The following is a 19,778-nucleotide window of genomic DNA, read 5'->3' as shown; positions in this document are numbered from 1 at the left end:
AAATAAGTTTTAGTTTATAGACTGGATAATGTAACTGTCTGTAGGTTTGAGTTGAACAATGCAATTGTAATGACAATCGGTCTGTATGAAAGATACACTGAGCAACAGCAGTTTTAAAAATGCTTCAAAAACAAACATTTGGAAAAATGATACTGTACCTTCTTCATTGTTTGATTTGTTTGACACTTGATCAGAAGGGCTATGGCTATTTGTCTGTCTCGAAGGGTCTGAGTGATTTGCACTTAGTACCTTTTCTCCCAGAGATGATGCCGAAATCGAACCATATTTCATGCTTGAAGGCTGCAAACATTATGAAATAGATATATAACTGTAATAAACAAAAATAATACTTATTCTCCTAATCTTCCATGCTTGTTATAAAAGACCCTTCTTGCGGGATTCCTATTTTATCAGGGGAAAATCTTGGGTTTCACTTACAAATTCATGATTTTCTTACAAATGAACCTTGAAATACACATTTTCCCACACTCTGAAGCCATACTTTAGTTAAGCACTGAATCTAGTACCCTTTCAAGGTAAAGTGATAAAAAGAAAAACTTCACACTGACATATGCAGCTTAAACCTGCTATTTATGAACAATTTGTACGCAAACAAAATGAATGAGTGTTTTTAGATGATTATATCTTGTCTACGTTGTCTAAATAAAGGGAAATTATCTGGAAATGCAAGCAACCGCCGTGTACCGCAAAGTTTAAAGTTAAAAATATATTGCTAATTATCCCGATGGCAAACCATTGTATACAATTTGAGTGATGAACAATTCTATTGCTTGAGTGTAGAAAAATAAATCATTACTTAATTTCTATTTAGTTTTGTTACTTTAATCTACATGCATTATTACCTATCCTATACATAAGAACATTTCTGGGTAGCAACCACATATGCAGTCACCTTTAGGGAAACATCCTTTACCATGTATTTAAGTATTTGTACCTTTACCACGCAGGTTAGTTTTTTCTTTAACAACAATTTGCTGGTAGAAAAGTGATTTAGGTGAGGGTATAGGAAAATTGAGGTAATGGGGATTTTAGGGTCAAGGGAGGTAAAGGTCATTTTACAGTTTAGTGATTAAGGAAGGCAAGGGTGATTTCGGTGCTAAGGGGGTGGGTAAAGGGAGATTAGGGTGATTTTAAGTGGTGGGTAGAGATAAAGGGATATAAGTAGTAAAAGAAAAAAGAATGGTTCCCCAAAAACTAAACAAATAAATATATTTGTGTATATATATATATATATATATATATATATATATATATATATATATATATATATATATATATCCAAAAAGCACTTCTCCCCTTCCGGACAGCTTGGGACCCACGTAGAGTGGTGCACGCACCGGCAGGGAAATCCGGTTCGTAATATCATTAAAACATCTCCAAATATGTGCACTCTCAGAAACACGAACTCCGTACACTTAGGTGAAATTGCCGTTTATTCACTTGTGATAGAGTGGCAGACCTCCTCTCACCCTAATATAACCTTTGATACACACATTCAAAAATAAAAACTACAATTTTCAAAACAATGGACATACCAATACCAGTTACAACAACCTATTCAGTAATTCTAAGATCCACATACACATCCACTCATTCACCAACAGTCCTATACAGTCACTCATTAATGTACTCACCCATCATATGTACTCATACACCTATACATTCTGTTACACAACAACACTCATCCATAGAGTTACTCACACACAGAGTTACTCATGCTAATAAAGAATCAACCATCCATTTACTTGCATACACAGTTATACACACACCACAGCACTTACTTCTACAGAAACGTACACATACTTAGTCTTTTAAACAATCACTTATAGAAACACATGCTTATTCATACAGGAACTCTTCCAATCTCTCACTCTCACATATACTCACTTATATACACCAATATACTAGTTTAAAACATATGTAGTTACTCATAAAGACACTATTGAGACAGTCATTCACTCACTAACACACCCATACACACACTCATCCACCCATACAGTCCTGCACACATGCTGTCTTCAACACATACAGTGAGTCACTCATTCATGCACCTATGCACTATGTAATACCCCCACCGAACCATACAGACACTCAGATACTCATACTGATACTGATACTCAAAAAAACAACTAATAACCTATATAGACACCCATGTAGCTACTCACCAACGCATGTAGCCACTTATACACAAAGTGAGAGACTGATACAGATATTTACATATTGAAACAGTACTCACTAAGCCATGTATTCACTAAGATACACTTAATCAGTCAGTTATACAATCAATTTTCCAAAAACAAATCATCCATTTAGACACTTATATACCCATTTATTCTTCCATCGACCTTGAGATATACATATGTAAAACATATTTAATTTTCAGAAAAACACACATTCCCTGGATGATGTCATCAGTGATGGCATCAGTGATGTCACTGACCAGGTCATGAGTGATGTAATATGTGATGTCATCAGCAATGCATTGCGGGGGCGTGAGTTATAGTTAGCTGAACTAACTATAACGGGGGAATTTCTAGGGTTTTGTACGAGGGAAATGTCCAGCTAACTATAATGCCCCTGAAACCTATGGTTTTTTTCAGTGAATTTCAAAGGTTTTTTAAATGCTATTTACAAACTATAACATACCTGAAACCTATGGTTTTTTAAGTGAATTTCAAAGGTTATTTAAATGCTAATTCCTATCTATAACTTATCTCTAAAACTATGATGTTTAATGATTTTCATAGGATTTCTAAATCTTTATATTTCAGTGTATCAATTCCTTTAATTATGTTTTTTATATTGTTTTTCACCATTTTTTAAAGTTTTTTTTAATTAATTCTTTTAAAAATTAAAAAATATAATTTGTTTCTAATTATTTTTTTTTAAATTAAATTTTTTGTAAACTATTTTTTTAAATATTTTTTAAACTATATTTTTTAATACTTTGTTATTTTTTTTTACTATTTTTTCCTTGGAGTCGCGCACCCAACGCGCTAGGAACCGCCCACCCAACGCGTGAGAAACCATGCACCCAACGCGTTAGGATGCGCAACTCCTAATTTTACCTTAAAAAAAATAATAGCCTCTATCACTAATTTTTATCATCCCCGGGGACCGCGGGGGGAGCCCCAACACCCCCACGGTCCCAGCCGGCACCCCGCGTCCTTCGGGAGCCGGCATTGCTTTTCCACATGGGGAGCTGCTAACATGCAGCTCCCCGTGTAGAAAAGCAATATCATTTGGATTTTGAAAGAGAGAGGAGGTTTCCCTGCTCTCTCTTTCAAAATCCAAACAAAGTTTGCTATGGGAGGGCGGGAGACTCCAGGTGGCAGGCACTGTGCAGTGCCTGCACCACAGTGCAGGGACATGCAGGACATGCTTGTTTGGACATCGCGGCGGTGCTACTGGCAGCACCACCCGCCACACTGCTAACCGCCGCTATCCGACCGCTGCGGTCGAATTTCCACTGCGGAGCATAATAATTGGACTGGCGGTTTTCCCGCGGCCCTGGCGGATGGTGTTTTCCCGCTACCATGGCAGTTGGAGTGATTTTCCGACCGCCATGCTAATGGACCCCTATATGTATTGATGGCACTATTTTAATTTTTTGTAGGAGACAGAATTATCAACTGTTCAGGTCGAGGATATGGCAGCAGAACCAGTTGAGACTACTTTCTATGATATTGAATGTTAACTGAGAGAATTTATATATATATATATATATATATATATATATATATATACTAATACTTGAACTATGACCGAGGTTAATGTGTGCTATATTCAGGAATGAAATTGATGCTCAATTTTGTAACTTGGCCCACTTGGGCAGAATTGCACGTGATATTTGACACCTCTGACATTGGCCCACTTGGGCACCATTGATTATTATGGCAGTCTGAAACTCGTCATTTATTTAAATGTTAGCGACATGTCGTGTATTTTACACTTTTGGCATTGGCCCACTGGGGCATGATTAAATAACACGGTGATTCAGAATTCGTTATTCATGTACAATTTATCAAAAATACTTTGTACTATATACATCAAAATTATCTTAGTTCATGTATTTAATAATTATATCGATACTTTCATTAACTTGGTTATTTACATGTGAAAGTGGATGTTTCAGCATTTTTGAAAGACCATTACAAAATGGATGCCATGTTGAACATTGGGATAAGTAGTCCTACGTTTATGTTTAGTATTTGTGCACTATATGTATTCAGATTAGACAAACAGTTCCTTGACCCGTGACCAAGGTGCGGCTGCAACGAAACGCGTCGGGCGTTGTGCTTGTTTCATGATTGAATACATTTCACGCTCAATGGATCTGGGCTCGAGTTGATTTTTTACGGATGGAGTAAGAATCGAGTGGAATTATATATATCTATATATATATATGTGATCAAGGCCGACGCTTCGGCCGAAACGCGTCATGAGAGGCAGTTGAGAGATCAATAAATTCAATTTATTTTGCCACCAAGAGGAGTTCACTTCGTTCCTTCTCGCCATACCAGGAGGTTCAGGAATGATTGTTTGCAGCATATAAATATATTCACTTAAAAACCATAGGTTTCACACATGTTATAGTTAGCTGGGCATTTCCCTCGAAAAAAACCAATGAAATTCCCCGTTATAGTTAGTGCAGGCAACTATAACTCACGCGACCGCAATCCGCTGCTGATGACGTCAGATATTACATCACTGTATTTAGACACTTATTTACCCATGTCTTCTTCCATTCATCTTTAGCTATACATATATTTCTTTTTTTTTTTTCCATAAAGACACATATGTCATCAGTGATGTAATATCTGACGTCATCAGCAGCGGATTGCGGTCGCGTGAGTTATAGTTGCCTGCACTTACTATAACGGGGAATTTCATTGGTTTTTTACGAGGGAAATGCCCAGCTAACTATAACATGTGTGAAACCTATGGTTTTTTAAGTGAATTTGCAAAGTTTTTTAAATGCTAATTCCTAACTATAACGTGTGTGAAACCTATGGTTTTTTCAGTGAATTTGTACGGTTTTTTAAATGCTAAGTTACGTATTTATTAATATATTTTTTTAAACAAAACTTTTTCTCGGCGCGCTTCGCGCACCGTGCGCCCACTTTACGCAGTTCGTGCCGTGCGCACACGGTGGGCACGGAGCACTTCGCCCCCAAGGGCCAAATACATATTTTTTTTTTTTGAAAAATCATGGAGTGCGCGCACGTTGCGCGAACTTCGCAGAATTTTTTCCATTTGGGTGGTGCGCGCAAGGTGCGCGCACTCGGCGATTTTTCGACCCTTGGGGGTCCTTCTGGGACCCCCTGAGCACTGCTAGGGGGTCAGGAACTGTCCACCCTGCCCCCTTTTCACGTTCTCCACATTTGTTTTTCACCCCCTCAGAGTGCGAGAGACAAAATGGCGGCCGACACTTCCTGGTTTCGACCGATTCGAATGTTTACTAAGATCTAACAATCAATCAGAATTGCGCTCGCGCACGGCAAGGTGCGCGCACCCAGCGCGCACGCTGCGCGCGTACAGATATATATATTGATTTAAATGCTATTTTCTCTGGAAATACTGAGCAGATTTACACCAAACCTGCAAAAGGCACTTCATGGACCTTATGGCTACCTCTCTGCCAAATTTCACGTAATTCTGTTCAGCCGTTCGGGCTGTAGCTGTGACTAAAGTCCCTATGGAATAATCCATGGGGAAAACGCGTTTTGGGACCCCCCCTTTTTCTCGGCCCCCGCTTGACGAATCACCCCGAGACTTTCAGGGTAGGAGTGGAGCGGAGCGCCCCATTAGTTTTGAAAATTTCGCGAGGATTCGTCAATCGGCGCCAAAGTTATTCAAAATATAATTTTGAGATTTCCTATTGAAACTCGGTCCTAACTATAACTATCTACTGGCGACCGCCAGTAGATTATATATATATATATATATATAGAGAGAGAGATTTACAAAAACAAAAGTTACAGGGACGTTAGAGTTAGGCTCAGATTTCACTCATACAAAACCATTAAAATTGAGCAGTTATAGTTACCTAAGCTAACTATAACTTACGCCCCCACAATGCACTGCTTATTACCTCACATATTACATTGCTTATGACATGGTCAGTGACATCACTGATGACATCTCAAATGACATCACTGATGATAACATCAAATGAGTTTAAGTGTTTTCAAGAGTTTATTGGTGTTAAACTTATATACTAACAAACTACAAAATTGTGTGACTGTATGTATCCTTGTGTGTACGGGTGTGTAAGTGGCTGGGTGGGTGTGTCAGTGGCTGTATGGGTGAGTGAGTGTCTGAATGGCTGTATCGGTAAGTGACTTGGTGTGTAAGTGGCTCTATAAGTGAGTGAGAGGCTGTTTGAGAGGGTGTTTGATTAAGTGGATTGGGGACCCCCCACGCTTTTTTTTAGAGCCCCAGGGAAGTGGCGGTCCCCATTGCTGTGGGGGGTCACAGTGTCTGCCGCATACAATCAAATAAGCCACGGGCCTTATTTAATTAATAAGCCAATTAATTTGCGAGTGCCCCCGGGACCTGGCCCACCCAGGGGCTTTTTCAAAACAAAGCGCGGGAGTCCGCGCTTCATTTTTTAAAAATAATTTCGGCGGGATTCGCAACCCCAACGCGATTTCCGTCAAAATTATTTTAAAAAAATAGTTTTTTGGGCCCTAGGAGTCCTTGTGCGACCCCCTGAGCAGGCCTAGGGGGACAGGGTGTTTCTACCCTGCCCCTTTTTCTTGTTTTTGAACCTTTTTTTTTTCTGCTTTCTTGTGAGTCGGTTCTACCAAGTCACAAACCGAGTCACAAGATGGCTGCCAACAGTTCCTGGTTTGGAGTGTTGGCAGCCAATCAGAGCGAAGCTCGTGCTCGGGATGGGTTCGCGAACCCACCGAGGCCACAGATCGATATGTTTTCTTTTTCTAATTTCTCAGCAACTACTGAACGGATTTAAACCATTTAACAAAAAGGGCTCTTTCTGAACCAAGGGCTACCTTTTTGCCAAATTTGGTGTAATTCCGTTCAGCAGTTCGGGATGAAGCTTTGTCTAAAGTTTCCTATGGAAATTTACATTGGGAAAAAGCGTTTTGGGACCCCCCTTTTTTCTCAGCCCCCGCTTGACTAATCACCCGGAAACTTTCAAGACAGGAGCTGACCGGAGCGCCCCACTAGCTTTGAAAATTACGCTAAGATTCGGCAACCGGCGCCAACGTTATTGGGAAAAGAAAAAATGCTTTTTGAATAGAAACGAGGTCCAAACTATAACTACCTACTGGCAACCGCCAGTAGGGTAATACATATATAAATATATATATTATTTATATAAATATACACACACATACATGCACATACACACACATACCGTATACAAACCACAACTTGTGTGGTAAAGGTTCACAATGTAATGGCACGCCTAGTAAAGGTCAACGGATGATATTGCATTTGGGGCAAAGGCTTGCCTTTTCAATGTCATACAACCTCACCTTAAGTGCCACCTGCAGGTGTTCCACTCACAAATCCTTTTATCAAGGAGTAGCAACATGAGTAGCATCCACAAATAGGGGTGAGGGTGTCAAACAATGCATCATGGCTACAGTACGAAAACACTTTGAGACAGCTCTGCCATCACAAACCACATGTTTCCATTTAGGCCAGTACATCTCCCAAAATGAGATGCAACAAATCTTACTGTTTGTTCACAAAATGGGAAGGGGGCGCAATGTTTTATATGACAAAGAGGAGGGAAATTCTACTAACCCAAAGAGAAAAGAATTGTAAAAACGAGGATCAGAAACACTAAATTATGTTTTAATATTCATCTAATAAAAAATTCCGCTTATTTAGATTTATTTTCAAACTATCAATAAGCAGTTCACTAAAACCCGAGGATAAATTTAGTATTCAAAGAAAAACTGCAAATTAACTAATAAAGAATTGCTCTTAATTATATGTGAAACACTTGATGTGCAGAAACAGACGAGCCCCTACCAGAATGATGCGGTTATTACCTACGAGGACAAATACAGATGCGTTTGTGCTTACCTTGACATGGCCATTGAGAGAGCTGGGGCACTTCTTGCTTTCGGAATGCATAGCATTAACATGGACATCCACAGGAGTCAGTCCCGGAGGGGGGGATGGAGGGGTCTGACCATAATGAGGCACTCCAGACAGCAGTATGCTGGTTAATGTGGCCTGGGCAGCAGAAGGTAACACTAGGTGTGGAATGGCGGAAAAGCCTAAAATAAAAGTTATTGTAGTAAATGCTTTAGTTCATAGACACAACGGATCAAGTCCTGAACCATATGGACACAAGAGGACACACTTCCATTTTTTAAAAATACCGGCATCTGTATCATAGTTTTTCTCAAACAATTTCCATATTTTGGGTGTTTTGAGTAAAGCACCTCAAGAAAGCAACTTTTTAAATGATTTATTGACGCTCAAAGGTAGCAAGACCAACTCCTGGCAGGCCTCCATCCATCTTCGAGCTCTAGGCATTCTAGAACCTCCAACCTCAGAATGGAACCTTGCCAGCGTTATTCATATGTTAACAGTGCAACCAGCAAATTACAATTAAGAAACACAAGTTAATGCATATTAACATGTAGCATATCTCCTTATCTACATAACAACAAAATTACAATAGAACAACATATTTACGATGCCCAAATACATCTTGACAATGAAAATTCCTGAATGTTATCCTGTTCATGTAGTGCAAACATCCCTGTTCGATTAAACATATTACATCTTTACACAAATAGATAGTCTTTGTGCCAATAAGGTCTTTACATTAAAGGAACACTTTTACCATCATTAGTCACAAACCCTTGATTATTATTCTCCCTCACATTGTTTTCGACCATACTATGTTCCACATGTTTTCCCAATCAAATCAATTGTTCCAAGTCATTGCACAAAGTTAATTTTCATGCATTCCATTTATTGCCATAATCCACCTATAAGGTATTGCCTTTCACCTCGTATTTCTTTGAGATTTAAATCATTCAGAGCAACCCTTTCTCATATTGTACCCAAATGCACTCTTACCCAATCACTTATTTTTTAATATAGGTCTTTTCGTCCTAATGCTCTCATTGCGCCTTTGTTTATATTTCTTCTGTTAATCCGATGCAATCTTTCTAATTCAGCCATATTGACCTCAGCGTGCTGTTCATCCACGCTGGTGTTACCTTAGTACAAGCAATTCTTCCTTTGAGTAAAAAAAAAATGGTGTCTCACCAGTGGCTGAATATGGTGTGTTTCCATAGCTCTATAGCATGTTTTTGACTACTCTTTTATAATCCAAATCATTTTCAACAGCCAATTGCACACACTCTTTGAACACACAATTAAATTGTTCTTCAAGGCCATTTTGATGGGGATGATAAACCACCATTTTGTGATGTTTCACTCATTCATTTCTCAAGAACTTCTGGAACTCTTCTGCCACAAACTGCAGACCATTATTGGATACCACCCATTCAGGATATCCCACTCTTCTAAAAAACTCTCATCAAAAAAACTCACAATGCATCAAGCTTTGTCCTCCTTCACGAAAACTACTTCTGGCCATTTGGAAAAGTAATAAATTTCCTTCCAACCCCTTACAATTGGATGGTCCGCAAATATCAATCACCAGTCTTTGCCAGCTTTCTCAGGTAATTTAGTCGGTTTAATGGGGGTTTTCACTCACCACAGGGGAGTTGTCACTGCACATGCATGCAATAAAGTTTCACACAAATCTTTCGATCTCTCTGCCCATGCCAGGCCACCAATATTCCCAGATGGCCTTCGTGTACCAACTCTAATGGTCTGGCCCACATTTCCATGGGTACTACTATCCTTCCATTCTATCCCTGCTCAGGATCCCGTTCACAACAGACAATTCAGACCACACCATTCTGTAATCGCAAAGCTCTTGTTTTCTAATATCAACCTTTCTTGTGGTTTGGGTCAGACTTGACATGATTTACAGCAAAGCCTCATATGTCTTCAATGCTTGCCTCCATTCATCTTTTGAAATGGCACCTTTGAATAATTTTCTTACACTTGCCACAACCCAATTCTCATCCTCATTATCATCTTCTCCATTTGCACCAGGTAATGGCAACTGTGATAAATAATCTGCATGTATATTCTTCATACCATGAACATAGTTGAACTCAAAATTGTTACCTATAAGTGATAAAGCCATTTGACAATCCTTGGAGTCACCTTCTCAGGCCCCCTTGTACAAACAATTTCAATAAGGGGTTTGTGATCTGTGTGCAGGTCGAATGAAGTTCCCTACACAAACGTTTTAAAGTACTATATGCCCCACCGAGCAGGATAATGCCTCTTTCTTGATCACTAAACATGTACTCTCCACTCCTTTAAGTGTCCTGGATGCAAATGCAACCATCCTTTCTTGGTTATTTTTTCTTTGCATTAAAACAGGACCTAGACCAGGGGTCTCCAACCTTTTCCGTAATGAGAGCTACTTCTGATCAGTGGAAATCATCATGAGCAACTGAAGGGCAAGTAACTTGCGCATTGTTACCAGACACCCCCTTGCCCAGCTTCATTGGCTTTAAACCTAATGTCCATGGAGCCCGATACTATGGTTGCATCAGTAGGTCCATGGTCTGACGGGATGTACGAGCATGTGTGTAAATGAATGGAAATTGTGTATGCGTGGCAGAGCCTGTGTGATATGTACTTGTGGGACAGGACATACCTTTCGCCATATGCGGTACAGTTACATGTACAACATAAACTACAGCCATTTTGTCCAATATGAGAAATTTCAAGTGCTGAAGAATGTTCCACCAAAATGTTCCTAATAAGGAAACTTCTGCTCTTTAAATTCCTGCCATTTAATATAAATGTGTGTATTTTCCATATGGCGGTGTGCCTACCAGCCACTGGGAGCGAGGTGCCTGCTGTTTGTAAATGCAACACTTTGAAACAGGAGAAAGTTCAACTGAAGAGTTAACTTTATGTTTATATGCATTACATAAAACTCATCATTTTAATTTTCTTGCCTGTCAAAGTGTCTTTACAAGTAGCAGACATATTACTCCCCAGTGGCCTGTAGACATAGTGCCATATTTCTAACAGGAAAATACAGTCATTTGTTTAAATGTGAGGTATTTAAAGTGAAGAAATATGCTTCATAAATCATTAGGACTTAATTAGCTTAAGGGAAAGGAGAGAAAAACATTAAAGGCCTGATTACGAGTTTGGCGGACCAACCGCTTGAAAAATGTGTCCGCGGGTCCCCAGTAGGTCATAGCGCTGGCAATCTTTAGATGCCACATTATGAGTTGACCGCAGGGCTCGCGGTGTGGCTGCGGTGGTAGGCAATGGTTTACCATGTTGATCGATGCTTGTGTACACATTTTGACTGCACGTGTCGAATGTACACTTATGCATGATACAAGTGGAAAAATACCAACTACCCATTGCCGGATTCTGGCCCATATGTGGCCAGTCCAGCAATGGGTATACGGACAAAAAGAACTCACCTGCAGATCGCCACTATCAGGGTCATATTCTTCAGGTTGAACATGCTGCTGTGAAGAGGGGACCTAAAAAAAGGGATCCATGTCAAACACTGCCTGGAAGAACAGGAGAGGAGGGAGTTTCTTCACTTTAAATTTCTCCCATATAAAAGACTATATTTTTGAGTTTTAAATATGGCACTATGTCTACCAGCCAAAGGGAGCAAGATGCCTGCTGTTTGTACATGTGATACTTTGGAAAGGGAGAAAATAAAAATGAAGAGTTAACTTAATCATTAATGTAGGAAAGTGTCTCTTTTTACACGGTTAGCCCCCACTTTTTGCCTGATGTAATTTTTAACTGAGAGTTAACTTAATCATTAATGTAGGAAAGTGTCTTTTTACACGGTTAGCCACCACTTTTTGCCTGATGTAATTTTTAACTGATAGTGCACTGGGTCCCTGCTAATTGGGTTTCCAGTTCCAGATCTCTTTCCTAAAACGGTACCACGATTGGCACCACTTCAGCCACCCATGTAAGGCACTAGTAAATGGTATCTCTGGTAGCTAGGGCATGGATACTGAAGAAGGTCCTCTTGGGCTGCAGCACAGATTGTGCCACCCTAGGAACCTCTCACCAAGACCATGCAAAATGCCAATGCAGGATATGTGTCTTGGTGCAGAGAAAACCGAAGAGTCGACATGTCACACAGCCCTATGTGCCATGCCTCCATGGACTGCATGTGCAATAGGTAAGTCACCCCTACTGCAGGCCTTATAGTCCTAAGGCAGGGTGAGCTTTATCTCATTTGTGGACATACCTGCATGAGCAGATATGACCCTACAATATCAAGTCCATTCTTGGATAGTGTGTGTGTACAGGGTAGCAATAGAGAGTGCATGAGCTGGATACTTGTTATTACGAGTTTCCTAGCTCCATGATGACTTCACTTTACCCCACGATGTTTCGTATAAACATCTTGTCTTAATAAATTCCCACTGATGCCAGAGTTAAATTTATTAATCAATGCACACAGGAGACCATTTAGAGGGTCCCCTGAAAACCTGCCAAGCACTGGTGTGGTCTCTGACTTGCCTTAGCCATACCAAACGATCTGGGCCCTCGCAACCTGCTCCCTCGAGTGGGACCCACCCCCGCAGACTTAACCTTAAGTCCTCGTGTGCAGTGTGTTTTCAGGTGGCACCCTGCTACCAATGACCTCAGCAGTCTGTTCTACCGGCCGAATCCAGAATGATCCCCAACTTCTGCTGCTGGAACACTGGGCTCGATCTGGCTTCTTATCCGAATTCAGATGGTTAACCTCTAGAACGCACTGTGTGATTTTATATCCTATTTCCTATTTTCTCCCATTGACTTCCATTGAGTGTGACTGCGCACACCAGTTATTTATTTTGCAAACTTTATAAATTCATAACGTAAAAAGTACTTACCTTAGAATGAAGGTCTTGGTCTGAAAAATTATATAAAAATGTATGTTATTTTTACAAATTAGTCTCAGATTTATTCTTGAGTGTGTGTCTCATTTATTGCATCTATGAGCACAACAAATGCTTAGCATTATCCTCTTATAAGCATAACTGCTCGCCCACACTCCCACGAAGAGCATTAGTATTATCTACTTTAGCCTCTTAATTCCAATAAGGGATCCACTGGTCTCTGTACGGTGTTCTGCATTTTAGTAAACTACATAGAGAGCAAGTCTCCTACAATTAATGTTCTCTCATGTAACAGCATTCAGAAATAGCATTTTGTACTTATGATCCAATACTGAGTTGAGAAATACTTTTATTTAAGAGATAGGTTCCTCAGTGCTCCTGATTTGAACCTCTGTGACCCACGTGGGTCATAAATCTGAGTGAAGCAGTGCTCATTATCAGGCTCTACTAACTTTAAAAGGAAAACACAACACTTATGTATTGCAGATCTTAGTTAAAAATGAACTTAAGACTGGGAGCTACTGATAGGTCAAGATCAACTAGTTGGAGTCACCTGCCCAAGACGATAAGCACTAGCATCCACAACAATTATACTCTTGTCTAGGGGATCAAATAGTTTAAGAACTGTAGCCTTGATAATAGACCATTTGATATTTTGAAATGCTGCTTGGCATTCACTTGTCTACTCATACTGCACACCTTTTTTCATTAATAATCACAACACATGCACCTCATCATCAAAGTGTGGTAGAAACGTGGAATAATACTCAGCCAAACTGAGAAAAGAACAAATCTGTTCCTTATCACATTGACAAGTTGCCTTCTCAATGGCTTCTACTAAGTTCATCTTCAGTTTCATGCCATCTACAGATGTGTGTCCAAGATATTCTACTTCTGACATTCCAGATTTTTATTTATCAATATCTCCAGTCAATTCAGCCATCTCCAATCTGTCCAATACTTTGGTTAAAATACAATCATGTTCCTCAACATCTCTTTCCCTGCTCCACAATGTCGTCTAGGAAAAGTAGCCTGTTTGTCTGTACCTTCAAATTGCCACTCATCACACTCTGAAAAACACAAATTGAAAAGCGCCTTCAGAGGTTGTGAAAGATGTCAGGTGTTTAGATTATGGATGTAACCGTTTCTGGTGATATGCACTAGAAAGATCTAGCGACAAGATGTACATGCCATATTTTACATGTCATTTATGTGTGGTATAGGATTACAATGTTTCCAAATGCATTCATTAAGGTCTCTTAAGCCCTCACACATTTGTAACTTCCAATTGGGTTTACGTGCAAAAACTATAGGACTGCGCCATTCTGATGACTCAATCAGCTCAATCACCTCAGCCTTGCATAACGGATCAAGTTCCAACTGAAGTTGTTTTCGTAAACCTAAGGGAATACTTCTTAGCTTATGCACCTTGGGACAACTACCTGTCTTGAATATTATAAGCCCCTCAAATCTCTCCAAACAACCCAACTGTTCAGCGAATAACCTGGGATATTTACTACTCCATTTTGGCCAAGTGTGATCTTTCATCAGTAGAGCTTGATCTGGATGATTGAGATTCAGTGTTATACTCAGGGATTTTTGCTCCTTCCATCCCAGTAGCGACGTTCCTGTCCTTACCACATACACCTTAGCCATAGCCGTCCTGCCTTTGTATTGGATTATGCTGTCAAAATATCCCATGACAGGATGTTTCACACCACCATACCCTTCAGGTTAAATGTCAGTAGATAAAAACTAGCAACACCCTACCTTCCCAAGGTGTTTTGTCTTTTATGGTGTATGGTGGGACGTGGCCTGGGAACATGGCCGATGGGACATAGCTTTTTGATCTTCGGCCCGTGCAACTCCTCCTTAATTCGTGATGTTTGCCATCCACTGACACTATCCTCGGGTTCCCCTCTGCTGCGGGGACTCATGAAGTGTTGACTTTCGCTGTGAAAATCAGCGGGGGTGTCCCGATCCAGCTGACCCTATTGTGGGCTTGAAGTATTGCCAGCAAGAGACTGGTGTCGGAGACACCACGTGGAGCCCTGGTACTGCGAAGTGCACTGATTGTGGCTGTTTGAAGGAGGTGAGGAACCAATTCCCGAGTAGGTGGGAAGTCCTTACTCAGGCAGGGTTATTTGTGTGGTCACCGGGCTGGTGTGTGCAGCTGCCTTGTACGGAGAGGTTGAGAGAGAGCGACGTGCGCTCTCAGGCGGGGCGGCTCAGTCCCTAGGAACATTACCCAGGGGCTGGGATATGCGGGTCCGACCCCTGCCAATCGCATGACTGCAGTGCCGATGCAGAGAGTGTGAGCTCCCTTCAGTGGCCCAGTACAGAGGGGAGGGAGGGAGCAGAGGTGTGCCTGCCATGCAACCTACGGTCCAGAAGGAACGTGTGAACCATGGGGCCAGCCAGTGTTGGTGAAAGGCGCAGCCTATTCCAACTGAAGTGACGAGTCCTTGGGTGGTCTTGGGGGTCCATTATTCCCGGAGGGCATGACAGTGGCGGAGGGTCTCTGGAGTGAGAGGAAGGGGTTTGGGCCTGGTCATCAGATTTGAGTGGCAGTTGAGAAGTCGGTTTTGTTTGAGTCGGATCAGTACCTGACTGCAGGGCCCAGCCCCAAGGACCCGCAGGATTGGGAAATTCTGTTTAGGCTACTCTGCTGTCCAGAGGTCACCAAGAACTGGGAGGCTGCCCCACAATGTGGAGGGGAGTGCAAGTGGGAGCGTAGGCCCCGCTACCGGGCCCAAGTGGCAATTGTGAATGACCTGGGTGCCCCCCTCCCATTTTGTTGAGCAGTTTGATTTGTTCTACACTGGTACCCGATTGCATGGGCCCATACCAAGGGCCCATAGTGTTTGGCACGTTACTCTGAACCCTCTACTGCCTGGAGATCACCAAGGACGGAGAGGTGTCAGAACGTGGATGCTCGGCACTTTTACGAGTTGGGGACACTCAGCAGTTGGCAAGTTTAGGGCCTAAGGTGGTGCTTGACTCTGGGGGCACTTTGGGCTTAGCGGATTCATCAGGGTAACCAGGTAAATCATTGTGCCCTGGGCGTGCTCTTTTGCTGCTAGTCTATGTGTGGTACTGGGGCAACAGGCGACCCGTCCCTACCCAATGCCTCAGGTACGTTAGAGTGGGGCATGACCATGTGTGTGGGTGGCCCATCTGCTGGACAACACATGACTAAACATTGTTGGTGTCTGTGGGGGGAAACACTAGTGGATGACCCGCATGGCCCTGCTGCACAACCCCCTACATTGGGGAATGGCCAACAGAACTGGGGGCTCCCCGTTGGGGGCCAGAGTTTGCATGGGGTCCTGCGCGCATCAATCCAAGACATGGGAAAAGATAGAGCACAGATGGGAGCCCAGCAAGCCAAATTCTATCTGAATGGTACTTTTGTTACACTGGAGGAGGCTCTAAACCTGTTTGGCCTGCATCGCGGACAGTTTTTATAAATCGTTAAGCTGTCATGTGTGTGCTGTGAGATTTGGACTGATTTCCTGCGGAGCGGGCAGATTCTCAGATGCTGTACTTCATATTGGACCCAGGGTCGACTCTTGGGTTGATATACTGCTTTCATAAGGCTCTAAAGTGTGATTGCCGGGTCAACATGTCTGGGGTCATAGGCAGGTGGGCTCCTGCTCTGCCCGATCTGTTCTTGGGCGGCATTCGAGGGAGAGTGTTTGCTATTGTCTGGGAGGTGGTGAGTAATGTATGGTTTAAATTGACCCAATTTTATTATCTACACCATGCTTACATGACTCTGCAGCGTTTACACAGAATTTATGGAGCCAGTTCGTCAGTGTGTCCACGATGCGGGGTGAACCAGCATCCATCCTACATATTACAAGTGAGTGTGGTAGACTCCAAAGCTGATGGGGAGAGGTTCTGTGAATATTACGAGTGGTCACAAAGTAGCATTGGAGCCTTCCGTCAGCCACTGCTTATTGGGAGTGCTCCTAACACCCGGACGCATGACCAAGATGAGATACTGTTTTGCTCTTCTGGGGCTGGTGCTCGCAAAGTGGAGTGTGGTCATTCATTGGCTGCAGACCACTGCACCAGCAGAATGGAGATGGTGGCTAGATTTGCAGGAAAGGGGTGTGGCAGAGGAGAGGAGACTAAGGGTGGTGTGCACCAACGAGCATGCGTAACAGGACTTGGAACTTTGGGCAGCCATGCTGGATTGCTTTGATGAGGTGGAGTTGCCATTGAGCGACACCCCAGCCATCTCCCAGAGCCTAGGGCTGGTGACCCCCATTGTGGAAGGGTAGGTTGGGGGCCCTCCAAGAGACTATTACTGAATGTATGGGTCTGACATTTCACAGCTGCGGCGACTAGTAGGAGTTGAGGGTCGGAGAATGTTATGATGAGGTGTGGTCACCCCCCCATTCTCTCCCCCACTATTGTGGTTCCCCTTGGGGTGGTTCCATCCCCGACGGTGGACCTGTTGTCCCCCTGTGCTTTACTCATCCAAGTCACAGGGGTTTGCGGGGAGTAACTGGGGGGTACTCTTAGTATTAATATTAAACAAAACAGTGGTACAGTAGTAGCACACCCCTATCTTGACAGCAGTGTAGAATAAGTAAACACAACTGTGGTGCTCTGAACGTAAAATCACACCTGTTAACATGATGTTTAAGTCTGGACCAGAGGAGCAAATTCTCAGTCCATACATGAAGAACACAAAAAATAGCAGAGCACTCCTATCTCGGTATTCCATATTAGTTGTATCAATCTAGGTCCATTAGTACAAAACGCAAGTTTCTTTAGGCAATATAATCAAAAAGATCTCAAAATGATTTCCATCATTAAATATTGAGATAAATTATGTTTTTACTTGATTCAAATATTATAGTAAAACACAATGTTGTAACTGATAACAATTTCTCAACAGTAACTACAGAGATGGTAGCAATGCTTCATGGATGGTTTCAGCCGACACATGTTTCGTCCTTGCTTTGGACTTTTTCACAGCTATTTTGAAGGGTAGTGTGTGAGAGAGTAGATTGATATGTGCAGAAGGTTCAAGTCTTCAAGCCACAGGATCGTATAGACTACTTCAATTATGAGGAAATAATGCATACAGAGCCCAATGTATGAGCGCTAGTTCCATACAATAGCGCGTGTCCAAATGTATTTCGTTTATTTCGAGCTATGAGACCGTAGCCAACAGTACACAAAGGAAGCTACCAAATTCCATATGTGCAGAAACAATGACAATAATTGGCAGCCACTCAGATGAAATACCTTGATTAGCCTTAGAATATCGTAAGATTGAACGGCGTGCCATGTGTTCTGACCTCTCTCAAAACAGCTGACTTTTTTTTTAATCTTAGGATTGGCAGACTATTGCTGCCCACACTCACTGCTGCTACTTGTTTTTTGTTAATATAACAATGTTTAGCTGAGACAATCAGCAATGCTATTTCCTGTGTCGATATATTGAAAGCTTACGCTGCTTTGGTTTGTACTGGAAGTAGTGTACTCCACTACTCCTCTGAATTTAACTGTATCGTATTGCTATGCCTTGTTTATTGCCTTGATCTCAATAAACATATGTGTAAAAAAATGGTGTACGATAGGCATGTCAGCTCATATGGAAATGTCATCCCTGTCAATCTTTGGGCTACACTTTGGGCATAATATGGCTCTCGCACTTCACCCACCATGCGCTCAGCCACTGCTAACACTTCCACATCTCTTTCACATGTGACGCTTTCATCTTCATAGTACTTCTTTGAAATGTCATTTAAGCATTGACATCTTGTTTGGTCCCATTCCATTTTTTTGTTTTATGCTCCACGTGTACATTATCAACATTCTTTTTTTGTTTCTGTTGGCCTCCGCTTAGTTCTTTGACATACTTTGCAGTATTTTCTATACACCATGCAACGCAAATAGTTTTGTCCAATGACTAACAGCTTTTCTTGGATCGTCAAGTTGCTGGTGTATTAATTAATTGATCCCTTGTGATCTCTTCATGTAACTCTCTAAATTTGCATGTTAGCGCTAAGGTTCTGAGAACCGCAACAAACTACTCAATTCTCTCTTCAGGCAGTTGAGCACAAGAGAAAAATTTGTGTGTCTACTGTTTTTCTCATTTCTTTCATAATTCTCTTTTGAAGCTCTTATGGCATCCACATACTCTTCTGCATGCATCATCCCCATCAAGATTTGCAGCAACAGGTAATTTTTCAATACTTTCCTACCCTCCATTCCCAAATTACGTTTCAGCAAGACTAACTTACACTTCGCCACAAACACATCCCCGCCTATGGCTTCTGAGCAGGTTTCAAACAACTCTCTCCAATCCTCCCAAGGCACTATTGAGAGATCTGAATTTCGCAAAAATGTAGGAGGTGCTGTAATAGATGATGCATCAGTGGTATAATGATTAAAACGATAAGCCAAAATAAACAAAGAAGTCATCACAGGCACCAATTTAAAAATAACAAATCAACACGAATAAGATAATCCCCGTCTACAGAAAAGAGATATGGTCTATTAGAACTTAATTCCACTTAAAATTTAGTGGAGACAGCACTTCCAGTCTCCCTAGATGGGCTCGAACTTGTTACAAAGCTTATGTCTTGAAACCAGTCCTTCCTTTATTTCCTTGTAGTTTGGTGTGTAACTAGTACTTGTTCTATTTTCCTGCAGATTGTTTATTGGTTTCCTTACATTAAGATTGCTCCTCCAACAGTGTTCCGGGAAATTGTATTACTAATTATCATACATATATTTTGTTTTATTTTTTTCATCTCCGTGTAC

General features: G+C 41.6%; 1 protein-coding gene across 2 annotated transcripts in view; it reads right to left on the bottom strand.

Moving 5' to 3' along the window:
* The window catches only part of BICC1 (BicC family RNA binding protein 1), a 681,813-nt gene that overhangs the window by 63,348 nt on the left and 598,687 nt on the right, over positions 1-19,778 (bottom strand). For both annotated transcript variants that reach the window (XM_085604750.1, XM_085604761.1), the window contains 2 exons: positions 8,086-8,282; positions 159-300 (listed from right to left, as the gene is read on the bottom strand). In XM_085604750.1, the coding sequence (XP_085460876.1) occupies positions 159-300; positions 8,086-8,282 (339 nt within the window). The remainder of the gene's footprint in view (positions 1-158; positions 301-8,085; positions 8,283-19,778) is intronic.

The sequence above is a fragment of the Triturus cristatus genome, chromosome 1_2, assembly GCF_964204655.1.
Source record: "Triturus cristatus chromosome 1_2, aTriCri1.1, whole genome shotgun sequence".
In the NCBI taxonomy this organism is placed as follows: domain Eukaryota; kingdom Metazoa; phylum Chordata; class Amphibia; order Caudata; family Salamandridae; genus Triturus; species Triturus cristatus.
Note: the sequence above shows the minus strand (reverse complement) of the source record. Positions and strands in the feature narration are given on the sequence as shown.